The sequence below is a fragment of the Phasianus colchicus genome, chromosome 1 (assembly GCF_987193195.1).
Source record: "Phasianus colchicus chromosome 1, bPhaCol1.hap1.1, whole genome shotgun sequence".
Classification (NCBI taxonomy): Eukaryota; Metazoa; Chordata; class Aves; order Galliformes; family Phasianidae; genus Phasianus; species Phasianus colchicus.
In genome coordinates, this window is record NC_143436.1 from 91,730,906 (window position 1) to 91,745,015 (window position 14,110).

General features: G+C 39.4%; 1 protein-coding gene across 1 annotated transcript in view; it reads right to left on the reverse strand.

Moving 5' to 3' along the window:
• PROS1 (protein S) overlaps positions 1-13,909 on the reverse strand; it is a 33,136-nt gene extending 19,227 nt beyond the window's left edge. Inside the window, exons 1-7 of the mRNA XM_031589997.2 lie at positions 13,751-13,909; positions 9,512-9,669; positions 7,752-7,776; positions 7,337-7,423; positions 2,916-3,038; positions 2,635-2,757; positions 435-560 (exon numbers count right to left, since the gene is read on the reverse strand). Coding sequence (XP_031445857.1) covers positions 435-560; positions 2,635-2,757; positions 2,916-3,038; positions 7,337-7,423; positions 7,752-7,776; positions 9,512-9,669; positions 13,751-13,829 — 721 coding nt within the window. The 5' untranslated portion in view covers positions 13,830-13,909. The remainder of the gene's footprint in view (positions 1-434; positions 561-2,634; positions 2,758-2,915; positions 3,039-7,336; positions 7,424-7,751; positions 7,777-9,511; positions 9,670-13,750) is intronic.
• Positions 13,910-14,110: the final 201 nt, after the last annotated feature.

A 14,110-nucleotide genomic window follows, 5' to 3' on the forward strand; every position in this document is an offset into this window, starting at 1 on the left:
ACTGACAAATGTGAAATATTCCATCTTCACAACTATAATGGTGCTTAGAAACAGGATATAAGACACCCTAGTAATGTCCAGATGCTAAATGCACTGCACCAAGTTATCCAGAAGAAACCTTTTAGTTGGTTTGAGAGCTTGGACAGAAAGTCCTTCTTACAGTGGAACATGTCCCATGAACTGACAAAATCATCTGGCATTACAGGAAGACACACAAGAATATGCTGTGATACCCTAAGACTTCAGAGCAAGTAATTGAAATTGTGCACAATGCCTGCAGTATAGCTTAGACCTCTGAAAGAACAAACAAGTGAGTAATTCCATAGTAATCAATATATCTCATAAGAGATGATGGAACTTGTATAGCAGTAGATTCAAAAATGGAAAGAAATGGGGGAATATGAGAGGGAAGGAGGGAGGAAGGGAAGCCCTACCTTCACAGTTCTTGGAAGTTGAATTATATGTGTAGCCTTCTGCACATTCACATTCATATTTACCCAGAGTATTCTTACAGACAGCTGTCCCACAGATGTTTGGATGTAATGCACATTCATTTATATCTAGAAATACAAACAAGTTATTAAAAACAAGTCACTGTTTTGCATACCATTTTTTCTTAGCTTGGTCCAAAACTGTAAGAACTCAGTGAGGCTGGCAAACTGTCTCTTGCTAGTTACGTTTTCTGTGCTTTTATAGCTTTTATAGCAGTCTATAACTGTAGCAGTAAAGACTTCCAGAGGTCCCTGAAAGGCATTTCTGCATACTCTCAGTGAAAAATGAATTCTCTGCCTGTCTACCTTTAAAATCTTCTCACATGTTTAGTGGATAACAGGAAAATAGAAACATATCTAGGAATGCAGTAAGAGAAATAGTCTGTGGATTTCTTATAAGCTAAGCTACACTGCATAATAATATCCCCTCTTTTATAAAACATCCAGAAAGACAAGAAATAATCCTATCCATTTCTTACACATCACAATTTTCTTTTAATTGGCTATGCTGACAGATCTTCAAGTTGCTCCCTGTCTCTTCATCCCTCAAATCATTTCAGTGTTTATCTTCTGTGTTGTTTCCTATTTTTCAATGTCAGTGTGACAACTGAATACAACATATAGCATGAATCTAACTAAATGTCTTGTAGATAGAAAAATATCCAGTCCCCGGTAGCATTTTAATTCCCACCTGTATGTGCAAGGGATCATTCTAGTTTTCCCCACGGTTTTGTAGTAGCTGCACTGGGGAGAACTGATTCTGTTACCTGCCTGGGAGGATACAAAACATTTTTGAAGTCATAGCTGTCCAAAATACAGGCTACTTTTTGAGAGTTATCTTGTGCATTTTAAATTCCTTGGTGTATTATTTTGAAGATGGTTGTAATTAAACACTTAATTTCAGTTTTTAAATGACCTAACTAGTACTCTGTTTGATTAGTTTTCAAGTTATTTGCCAATCTGATGGTCTTTGAATGATCAACACCCAGATCTGTACTTATGTCGCTACTGAAGATAGAGTAGAACTCCAGAAGAAATATCTCAGTCTAATAATAATCTTCTCTAAGAAAATTTTTCTGATTTTTTTTTTCTTTTAGTTGCTTGGTTATTTCACTTTGTCTGCTACTCATTGATTCTAGTGTCAGATAACTAAAAATACCTTGTTCTTTTTAAGCCAAGCATTGTGTTACAATAAAACCTTTTGTAAAGAGTCAGTTACATCATTGGTCCAAATTGTTAAAAGTATGTTCATGTATTTTTAGCTTCAATATATGTTTTAAAAGATTTTTTCAACATCATTCCAAGAACTGCAGAGATTCTAAGTAGCTTACCTGTCATCCCTATTTCATATAACAATTTTTATTTTTTTTCTGGTACTCCCAGAGACATTATTAATTCTCAAATATATTTAGACTAAAGGAAGAAACAGTGGCAGGCAACTCTTTAGGTCTGGCCTCTTGAATTATTCAACATTATCTGAAATGGTTGGCATGGTTCAGAAATAAAATATGCGATGTGAAAATGAAATGAGGTTGCTTTTTTTTTTTTTTTTTGTAGTAAGATTTGGTAATTATTTTAATATATCTGGAGTGGAATGAAATGCATAGGTCATGGTCAATAATAAATTGACAACTACTATTCATGTATGGGGAAAAAATTATGCTGGGTGAGTGAAAGACAAATTTTCTCTTCATGTACAGCATTTTCAGTTTCATTAATAGTTTATTCTCTAACGAACATACAAACTTCCAAAAGAAGACAGCAAATTTGGATTGACTCAGCCTAAGCCAGTGTTTACCAGATAAGATTTGCATGATAACAATGTTAGCTGGTTGCAACACTCTATGTTCCTGTTTCAACAAGCTTAAAGGAGATATGACTAAAACTTTCTTTGAACCTTAGTTGGTTCAACATCTTCATTCCTTGATCTTGTCCACTAAACACTTGTACAAATGCTTGTAGCAGTGTAAGGTAGGAAGTAGGATGAGCAGCCTGGTTGAAGCAGGCCTGCATCTTCCAGTGGCAATGCAAGCTTCTGCTGATTTAGAGCATTTATGGAACTACTTGGCTAAATTATTTCCCCTGTAGTCAATAGGCAATGGATTGCTATGTAGTGACATTCTTCTTAAGCCTTACTTCCTACCTCTGCAATCTCGTTTATTTGAATGCATGAAGTAGCCATCCTCACATAAACAACGGTAGCTTCCAGGCAAATTAGAACAGCGTTGGCTACAACCTCCATTGAAGTCTTCACATTCATTTATATCTAGAAGGAAAACAAAATAAAAATCATTGCTCAGGGAAAAACTACCATTGACAACAGTGTGCATGTAGGTATACTTCAAGATCTGATACTATTCAGCACCAGTAGAACTATAACCGTATTCCTAAGAACTAATATTGTAATGAGATTAGAGATTATACCTTCTTCACACTTCTCTCCTTGCCAACCTGGTTTACAGATGCATGTGTATCTGGCTTGTCCATCTATGCAATCCTTATATCCATCTCTATGGCATGGCAGAGGGCTACACTGGTTTGAAATTTCTGCAGGATGAAAACATTAGAAGTACAGGTTATTTGAGGATATTTCCCTCAAGGATCAGCTTAATCTTTCCTTTTGTCTTCTACAGGTACCTTTTACCTTTCATAAAATAGGGAGAGGCTTGATGAATAAGATCAAATATTGATACAAAACTCTTGCTTTTAATTCTGTTAGCCAGAATCTGCAAGTGAAAAAAAATCTAAAGCCATCCATATTCTTCATCAGACAGAAAACAACCAGAAAACAAGTGATTCACTAAACCACAATAAACCTTGCAGATTGTGACCAAAGTCTTGACACTATTTTTTTTAACATTAGTGACATATTTAACCCTTTAAAGAATAATGCTCTCATTACGTTGACACAAATTTCAGTAGAAATTCCAAATTTTCAACAAGTACCCCAGAATAAAATTCAAGAGCTCAGTTTCTCTGTTCAAGAAACTGTACTGTGTTCATAGAGAGACTTATACCTCAGTTTGTTTTGGCTGCCCAAGTCTTCCATGTAGACTGGATACATAAGTGTTTAATACTGTCACCTGTCACAAATATTAACTTCAATGAAAAAAAAAAAATAGATTGGAAAAAGCAACTGAAGATTCTTTATGCATGCTGGCAAGACTTCAAGAAGCAAGGCTCAAAATGCATAGTTGGGACAGAGAACACAAAGCTCACTACCCTTTTGCTATGCCCAAAATACATAAATTCTTCAATTTTTTTCCACTATTTTTCTAATTTTTATCAGTATACTATGTAAAGTGTCCTTATATTTACTTCTCTTGAGTCTGTCAGTATTCTTATGGATTATCAATCACAAAACGCATAGAAGTCACAGAATCACAGAATCACAGAATCACAGAATCACTAAGGTTGGAAAAGACCTATAAGATCATCCAGTCCAACCATCCACCTGTCACCAATGGTTCTCATTAAACCATATCCCTCAACACAACATCCAAACGTTCTTTGAACACCTCCAGGGTCGGTGACTCCACCACCTCCCTGGGCAGCCCATTCCAGTGCCTGACCACCCTTTCAGAGAAGTAGTATTTCCTAATATCCAGCCTGAATCTTCCCTGGCGAAGCTTGAAACCATTCCCTCTAGTCCTATCACCAGTTACACGAGAGAAGAGGCCGACCCCCAGCTCGCTACAACCTCCCTTCAGGTAGTTATAGAGAGCAATAAGGTCTCCCCTGAGCCTCCTCTTCTCCAGACTGAACAATCCCAGCTCCCTCAGCCGCTCCTCATAAGGCCTGTGCTCCAGACCCCTCACCAGCTTTGTTGCCCTTCTTTGAACACGCTCCAGGGCCTCAATGTCTTTCTTGCAGTGAGGGGCCCAGAACTGGACACAATACTCAAGGTGCGGCCTCACCAGAGCTGAGTACAGGGGAACAATTACTTCCCTACTCCTGCTGGTCACACTGCTTCTGATACAAGCCAGAATGCCATTGGCCTTCTTGGCCACCCGGGCACACTGCTGGCTCATGTTTAGCCGAGCGTCAACCAACACCCCCAGGTCCATTTCCTCTACACAGTCTTCAAGCCATTCCACCCCAAGCCTGTAGCGTTGCTTGGGGTTGCTGTGGCCAAAGTGTAGGACCCGGCATTTGGTCTTATTAAACCTCATCCCATTGGCTTCAGCCCAGCTCTCCAGCCTGTCCAGATCTCTCTGTAGGGCCTCGCTACCCACAAATATACTGTTTCTTCTTAAAAAATATGTTTTTGTACATATTTTAGGACGCTATTTCATGTTTTCTAAAAAGAAAATAAATATGAAAAAAGGGTATTATAAAAGAACAGGTAGAACGAAGACAGGATTTTGGGATGCTCAGATTAAAAAAAAAAAAAAAAAAGTGGCTGGAAAGGCAAGTAATCTTGCAGACTGAAACACGCTGTGATTCTGTGCCAAAGACCTCACCATATTTCTTTATGCTGAGCCCCACAAAAGAGTAAGTTTAAAGTTTTGTAAGACAGTTGAAAAAAATCCTGTTAGTATATTTGTCAATTAAATTTACTTAATATTTAAATTCTGCTGCAAGCAAATCCCAAACCTCAGAGGCCAGACAAGCTCCAAAACCAAAGAGCATCTCTAGAATGGCTACTGTATGGCACTTAATACTCATGCTGCAGACCAAAGGACTCCAGTTTCAGGTAAGATTGACAGAAGATATTGCAAAGAAGAAATAAAAGGAACGGGGCTGATATATGACTGTCGCAGCAATTTCCTGTGGTAAAAAAAGTAAGTTGCATAACTACCTACATTTTTTTTCTTTTGCTTGCTAACTTCTGCTTTTGTAGGCCAAGGAACAAGTGTGTGAACCAGGCTTGCAACAAGCAAAGCATTTTATAAATGACAGATGTGGAAGGTACCCTTGAAGTGTGCATCTGTAGAAAAAAACAGTATGATTGTTTCTGAGCAGAAAGTAGTGATGGCATGTGAGTGAGTCTGATCTCAGAGAACATGGGCTATGTTGTCACTGCAAAATATACATAGATGGAATATGATGAATTAAGTAAATAAATGGGAAGAGAACTGGGGATGCTAATAAATTTAAAAAAAAAAAAAAAAAAAGCTGAACTGGTGAACTTCCAATCTGGGGCTCCATCAGACCTTCTATTCACCAAATCCTTCTGAGAAACATGTGTGACAACAATTAAATGTCAAAAGATCTACTCAGCCTTCAGTGAAAAGACAGGTGGCAAGAAACATGTTGGTACCTCTATCTTCTCCCACTTTAAGTCTTTGGTATCCAGAAGATGTGTCATGATGAGCTGGATAAGTGTAAATGTTGGGATTTTTTAAACCTTTATTTTCAAAAGCAGTTAAGTATGCAACTATGTGATACAGATGTTTAGGAACTTCAAGTTATTTTAAAATTCTGTTTGCACTGTTATTTTTATTCTTTTATTTCCCATCTTGAGATTCACACTAGTTACTGTATTGTTCTAAAGTAATTGTTCTAATTAATTTTTTTCTCATTAGGAAAATTGGATTTTTCATTTTGACACTATCAAAACAATTTGGATAATTACATAAATAAACACAAAACTTTTAAAATGAAAAAATGCTTGATATTCAGTATCATAAGATGCATGAGTCAATGAAAATACATTAAAAAAAAAAAAGTCATAGTCTTAATGGGAATTAATTATTCTGCTTTCTCAGCAGTATTTCCTTTTCAGAAATGCTCTGTATAAAATCCTTTGAACAGTCAAGCCTTTGAAACACTTGCAAAGGTTATGCTAACTCTCTTAACTTGTCCTTTTTCCCGTTGACTGACCAACACATTTTTCTTCAATATTATGAATCCAAATGGAGAAATACAATAACAAGTTAACTAGTTGCTTTCACAGGATAACACAGAAACACTGTGCATTCACACAATTCTGCTAAATTCTTTCCTCCCAGAACCTCTAATGAGTGAGAAAGTGTGACATGAATGGGAGTACATTTTAGTTTATGACAGCAGGCACGTTGGCTAAGTGATCTGGAAAATATGTTCATCCATGACCATGTATAGTGTCATTATTAAGGATTTTTCTCATCTTCTTTTGCTTTCATTGACAAAAACAGGGACAGATGATCAAGAATAAGAAAATTTCTCTGATGCACCTAGGCTGTAAAAGTTTAATAAATTCAGAGAAATATTTCTACAGTGACGAATAGGGAATGAGCTATAGATGTTTCCTGTGAATTTACTAGAAAAAATACAGTTCACACTGGCATTATGAATGTATGGGCACAGAAAACTACATATTTGAGCAGCATCACAAACTCTTTACTTTGTGTCCTGAAGTAAATAACTAGATCTTCTAGCTCAGGTTTGAATTTTTCAATTGGTGGCATTTCACCAGTCAACAAGGGCTACAGTGTAACCATGGGCCAAAGAGTAGTATAAAGGTGAATTTGCCAGGTGGCCTCTTCACTCAATTCACCAAACAGGATCTGCTTGAAGGGCAGAGTCAAGTATAGTTACTAAAGGTATGGCAGAGTACTGAGGCCATACTAGAGAACATTGGTGAGCTGACACAGCACACGCTTCTATGCTTCTGGAAAGTCTGCCTTCCACTTTGCAGTTAGTTTCTTTTCTGCTATGCTTTGTAAAAATTAAAAACAGTCACTTACTCTGCATATGCTCTCACCTAAATTTTTTGTCAATTTCTTTCCCCAGATAATTGTTTGCTGGAGTTAAGTAGAGATTTGTGTATTTTTCTGCCAAGAACAACTGTTTTCTAGCCATGCACGTTTGTGTCTTCATGTGTGAGTGCAGTAGGTAAAGCATCCAGCAGCAGCACTTACCATTGACACATGCCCTTAGGTCAGCAGGAGAATCTGGAGTAACTGCAGTAACCCTGAAAACTCCTGCTCGATAGGAGGCAAGGCAGCCTGCAAATGCAAATCCACACATAGGATACAAACACTCATTTAGACTGAAATTACAACAGCTCATACATGGCATCTTCAAAGACTCTCTTCTCACAGTTTGAAACAAGTTAGAAAACTTGTCTGGGCATATTAAGGACAGCTGATCACAGACCAACCTTCTTAGTGCCTTTGCTGGGATCTGAGCACATCAAACTGCCAAAGAGCTACTATGCATTATAATAAGCATGGAAATCTTTTAGTGCTGTGGGCAGAATAACAAAACTAACATTATCCAAATAGGAAGGGTAGTGAATGACACACTAGAGTTGCTCAGGTTTTTTGTACTTACTTAAATACTTGGGATAAAAATACTCCTGCACAAAGAAAAGAAAAACAAAGGGTAAGAAAAACTGAAGGTAGACAGAATTACAGCAAAATACACTGAAAATGTTCTAAAATATATTTGTCTTATAACTATAAAAGAAGCAAAAATCACTTGGATTCTTAATGATACATACAAAACTTGGCATATATTCTATTATTTAGGGTAAGATAGCAGATTATTTCGTAACAAAGGACTCAGTGGAGAGAAGGACAGGGAGGTGATTGTCCCTCTCTACTCTGCTCTTCTGAGGCCTCATCTGAAATACTGTGTCCAAGTGTGGAGCCCCCAGTACAAAAAAGACAGAGAACTGTTGGAGAGGGTCCAGAGGAGAACCACAAGCACGATCAGAGAGCTGGAGCACTTCCCCTACAAAGACAGGCTGAGGGAGCTGGGCTTGTTCAGCCTGGAGAAAAGAAGGCTGCAGGGTGACCTCATTGCAGCCTTTCAGTACCTAAAGGGAGCCTACAAACAGGAGGGGAATCAACTCTTTGAAAGGGTTGATAACAGCAGGACAAGGGGAAATGGTTTTAAGTTGAGGGAGGGAAGATTTAGGTTGGACATCAGGAGGAAATTCTTTACAGAGAGAGTGGTGAGGTGCTGGAACAGGCTGCCCAGAGAGGTTGTGGATGCCCCATCCCTGGAGGTGTTCAAGACCAGGTTGGATGGGGCCCTGGGCAGCCTGGTCTAGCATTAAATGTGGAGGTTAGCGGTCGTGCATGTGGCAGGGGGTTTGGAGATTCATGACCCTTGAGGTCCCTTCCAACCCTGGCCATTCTGTGGTTCTGTGAAGGTTAAGATTCTGCACTGAATTTGACAATTTTAAAGTGAAGCAGTGAAAGTGAATTGGATGTGATAATAAAGTGGAGGTCAAAATGAAAACTTGAAAAATTTTTTTTAGAATGGGAGGATCTTGCCCAATATTTTTACTAGAGACAGAGAAGCCTCCTTTTTTAATCTTCAGGTAAAAAAGGGAAATAATAATTTAAAAAAAAAATTAAATTAAAAACAACAAGAAAACAAAAACCCCCAAAACACAAAAACACAGAATAGGTTGAATATTTTACAAGAACTTCATTCCAAATAAAATGAAGTCTTATAAAACTAGATTTTTTTTTTTAATAAACAACTGATTACTGAAACAATTTGTTTTTTTTTACTTAAATATCAACAAACAGTATCTCCAAATATATGCAATGTTATCAAAGACAGAACATAGAACTAACATATGGCTTGCAAAACAAGAATTCATCTTAATCACATATTCTGTACGTAACAACCCCTTTACAGGATGAAGCTGAATACAATATTCCTAATGCTAAATACTGTGCAGTGGGAATGAGCTGAAGAACAGTTATCTCCACTAGGAAAAAAGCTCATAGTAATACATTTGATCCCTTCATTAAAAGAGTTGCACTGGCATGCATCCTCTGTGTAAAATTTTATTTGAAGCTAACAGGCTTTCCCCACATGGCATGCTCGCAGACAACCATGGTCTAAAACTGGTGATCCATACCTGAAATCAAAATAACATCTACTGAACTATTCTCTTTGTTTATATGTCGTTTAGTATTAATTGATTCTATACGCAGGAGACTTTCAGCCCAGTTCATGGTCTGCAAGGTTTGAGGGTTTTTTTTAAGCTTTGCAATGTGAATTCTATGTACTTCTAGAATCCCACTGCAAAGAACTACTATTTATCTCACAGATATTCATCACATACTTACAGTTTCAGGATTATTTTCAAAGATTTCTCTGGCTTCTTCCTTGTTGCATAATTCTTCAACACACTCTCTTTCTAAATTTCCCTTCTTACTTTCTTCCATAAAAGAATTTGCTCGACGTTTCCTCACCAGGAACTCGGAGGCATACTGGTGGGATAAAACTTGGTAGAAACAAAGGAGCTGTTATTTATTTTTAACTGCTGAAATATGAGATAAACATGAGGTTCTCTTACAAAAGTCTGAATTAAGTGATCACTCATGAAGTGGCTGTTTCCTATCATTTAGTATAGGCACAAACATTCCAGGATTTTGTTCTTGGTACATTTCCTAGCTGTTTCTGACCAAAAAAATGCCAAGTCACCACAAAAACCTTATGCAATGCTGTGTCTGAAGCACAATTTAAATGTTATATTCAGTCTTTTTTTTTTAAGCTATGATGTTGTAAATGAGATATGTGACTGAAAAATGGAAAAATGTTCTCAATTACTCTTTCTATTACCTGTTTTCTTGACCTAGAAGTAAATATTCTGTTCCTATATATGTGATCAAAAATGTGTCTTATAGAAATCAGGCTACCTGTTATCTGTAATTAACACAGTCATTTTAATTTTTCAAAATCACAAAGAATATGACAAAGTAAAAGATAATGATATTCCAAAAAATATCAAGGCCAACAACCTGAAACTACATTCACGTTTGACGGTAAAACAGAATCCTATTTAACTTTTGTATTTCAAATTGATCATGTTATGAGTCATTCCTAATATTCACATATCTTATTCTTGCTATTTTATTGACACTTAGACAATTGACAATGAAATGAGTTGTGAAATTGTATTACAATAGAAAGATATCCATTTGGTCCAGCGTTCTTTGCAGAGCACACAATATTATGGGGAAAGAGACTAAATTAGACTGCCTCATTGATTTTATTTTTAGACTTACCTTGTTATTAAGAAAAAAATGGATGAGCACTGATTTCTTTGGTGTATTTGATAAGATTAATCCTTATGTTATGGTGTCTAGGAACAGCTAAATCACAACCTGAACCTCTGATTGATCAGCTGAGGCAAGCACTGAGTCAGCCCTGGGAACACAGGTGAAAGCAATTCAGCTGTGTGACCAGAAGGGGTGGAGCCTGGCTGCACCTCTCCTAGACCCCATTTAAGGGCTGACTGTGAGGGGGGAAGGATTTTTTTCTGGAGATAGCTCCTTTGGAGTTTTCTTGCAAGCCTAGGACATGGGTGAGCAGTTCATTTATTTTCACTTATCCCTTTCCGCTTTCCACTGTGATAACCTTTCTAGTTATATGATCTGTAGATACCAGCCTAATCACATTGCTTAATATTTGCTGATTATACAGTATGGCAATAGGTAAGATTTTCTGAGAAGGCAGATCTACTACAGCATACCTCTAAAGCTTAGAAGCACATCCTTGTCTCAGAAAGTAACCAGCAAGTTGCTCAGAAATGCAAGGAGGAGAGGACAGCTTATGCCCTGTTCTGAGTATTTGAGTAGGCATCAGCCTAGTTTTGGAGGATTCATTTCTTCTTACATATATTATCTATGAGTTAGTCTTATCAGAGACTGGAAAGATCTCTGTAAGGTGCAGACTGATCCACAACAGTAATGAGGCCAAGACTTCAGTACAAAGCTCTGCTGGAATGTCTCAAAAAGCACAGAACTCATATGTGTGTGTGTGTGTATATATACATAGTTATGCTGATAGAAAAGAGCTTTCATTGGTGTATGCTACTGCGAAAAACTAAGTAAGTGTGCAAGCAGAAAAACTCTGTTTATGGTTAGCACCAGTGTAAGCTTGCTGATACAGCACTGGGGCAGAGGCTCTGTGGTGAAGATGAGGCCTAGTTCACAGCTGACTTAAAATGTTCTTGTTTTGACTATCATTCTCATTTCAACACACTTTTCCAATAAATAACGTGCAATAAAATTCCAAGTACAGTGTTTTGGAGGACATGACCCCAGATATAAAACTACCTGCTTTGAATACAGTGGGGTAGCGGAAATAGGCATATTCTTTTACAATACGGTACTTTAGCCTCCATTTATACTTCTCTAAGCTTTTAAGTTTAATTAAGATGCCTTAGCACAAATTTTTATTGAAAATATTTCAATTCACATGTACAGACTTAGTAGTGTATTTACTTAACTGTTTTTTCCTTACAAGGATCATGACAGGACTTTAATAGGGGGAAAAAAAAATCCTCTCTGCTGTTCCTGCCAGTTTGATTACAGGAAACTCCAGTGAACTCCTGACCCTGCCAAACCAATAGTTAACCCTTAAGGAACTCAGGGTATTTTATTTAAGTATCACTGAAGCCTCTTGGAAATCCTGGCTACAGTTTCAACCAACAAGCTCTGCACAGACGCAGTGTGGTGTCTAGTTATCAAATGCATGTTTAAAACCAATACTCTTGATAAAGAAATAAAAAAAAAAAAAAGGATAAGACTGAGTGGCTCCTTAACGCTAATTTGTAGTGCACAGACAGCCACAAACTTGCTTTAAGTGGGCTAGTTAAGCACAGCTTAGAGCTGCTTATCAAATACCCTGGTTGTGGAAAGCTGTTGTAGCCTACTACTGCTGTCAGAGAAACTTCACAGACCCAATACAATGAATAAAAACTAAAACTGATGATACTCTCGTTAGTGGAATTGTCTTATTTGTAGAGCTGCTATATTGCGGTCAGCTCCATAATTCCTAGAGTCTTTAGAAATGCACATCTGTGACATAAGCTTTACGCAACCAACAAATTAAAGTCAACTAACTGCTAATGTTTGTCTGTTCTGTCTTGCCTAAAACTTATACACACTTATGCTGCACAACAAGAACATTTATAAAGCTTGCAATTAGTCCAGCTCACTGCTGTATGTTATTACAGATTAGCCATTTGTGTAAAAAAGAACAGTGTACATATGAGGCCTCCTGCTCCTATCTTATTCTGTTGGCCCATGATGTCAGAGGCAGATGTTGGTGCTATGGCAGTAGAGGCTGAACCTTCTCATCAGTATTCCATCATATATTGTTGCTGTGCAACAGATAGCAACAGATGTGCAGTCTGACAAAATGACATCTAACATGGAAGTGTGTATGAAGCAAAAGTGTGTCACCAAATTCCTCCCTGTGGGAAAAATGGCACCCACTAGCATTCATAAACACTTGCTAAATATTTAGGGAAACCAAAGAGTGGATGTCAGGAAGAAGGTGGTGCGTTGTAGCAGTGGGCAAAGTGACAGTGGGTCACCTCCGCTGGTGTGGATGTTTAAAAGTGGGGCATGCATTCTCTTGTTCATCACTGGTGAAAATGCATAGCTAAGGCGGTGCCTATGTTAGAAAAAGTGTTTTGTAGTTGAGAATTTGTTCTATCAAACAGCATTACTGTGCTGTTTGTATCTGTTGTCATTTTAATATAAATAAGTAGGAAGCATTATTTTTGGAACAATACTTTGAAATAAAGTATATAAATTCAGTATCTGAAGGGAGGCTATAAAAAAGAAGGGAACAGACTCTTTATCAGGGTCTGCCAATGGCACAAGGCTAAATGGTTTCAAACGAAGAGGGGAGATTTAGAGTGGATATAAGGAAAAAGTGTTTCACAATAAGGGTGGTGAGGCACTGGAACAGGTTGTCCAGAGAGGTGGTGGATGCCCCATCCCTGGAGGCACTCGAGGTGAGGTTAGGTGGAGCCCTGAGCACCCTGATCTAGCTGTGGGTTCACTGCAGGGAAGTTGGGCTAGATGGCCTTTAAGGGTCCCTTCCAACTCAAACAATTCTATGAAAGTGTTTCAAAAGCGGGAGAAAGGGAGACGTTGAAAAAAGCCTATTTTTAGGGCCGGTTCAAACCTAATTTCTAAAAAGAATTTTCACCTTTCCGTACCCTTCTCCTCCTAGCCTGAATCCCTGCCGTTCAAACATTAGTCTGATTTAGTAAACATTAGTTTTCTCTTCTGCCCGTTTAATCATTAGTAAGACGCGTCAGAAGCAGGCTTGCTTTCAGCCCTAATTCTAGCTGCCCCAGATACACAACCGTATCTAAGAGGACCAAGCGCTAGGTAGGAGAGGCTCTCCCTGAGCCCCAGCGCTGGATTTTGGTCACCGCCCTTCGGCCCCGCAGCCCCCGCCGTATCCGCGGACCGCGACTCCGAGCGCACAGCTCCCATCCGGAGGGCCCCGTCGCTCGGGTCAGCCCTCTCCCCACCGCCCGCGCCCCCCGCCCCACTCACAGGTCGCGGCCTCCGCCAGCGCGACGGCCACCGCCAGGCCGGCGAGCAGCGGCACGCACCGCCCGCCCCGCGGCCTCATCGCTGCCGGCGGGCGGCGGGGAGCGGGCACGGCGCCGGGACTGCGCGACGGCTCCTCTGCGGGGCGGCGGGGCCGGGCGAGCCTCTGGGAGCGGGAGGGAGGGGCGGCGGGGCGGGGGGGGGAGGCTGGGCCGAGGCCGACGACCGTGCCCGGCCCGAGCGTCAGCAGGGCGCCGGGGGCAGCGCCGCGGCGACGATCGCCGTCTGCGCCCGGCTCGGGGAGCGAGGCGGGAGTGCTCCGCGGGACGCATCGCCGGGAGCTGCCGGGCGGAGAGGCTTCTT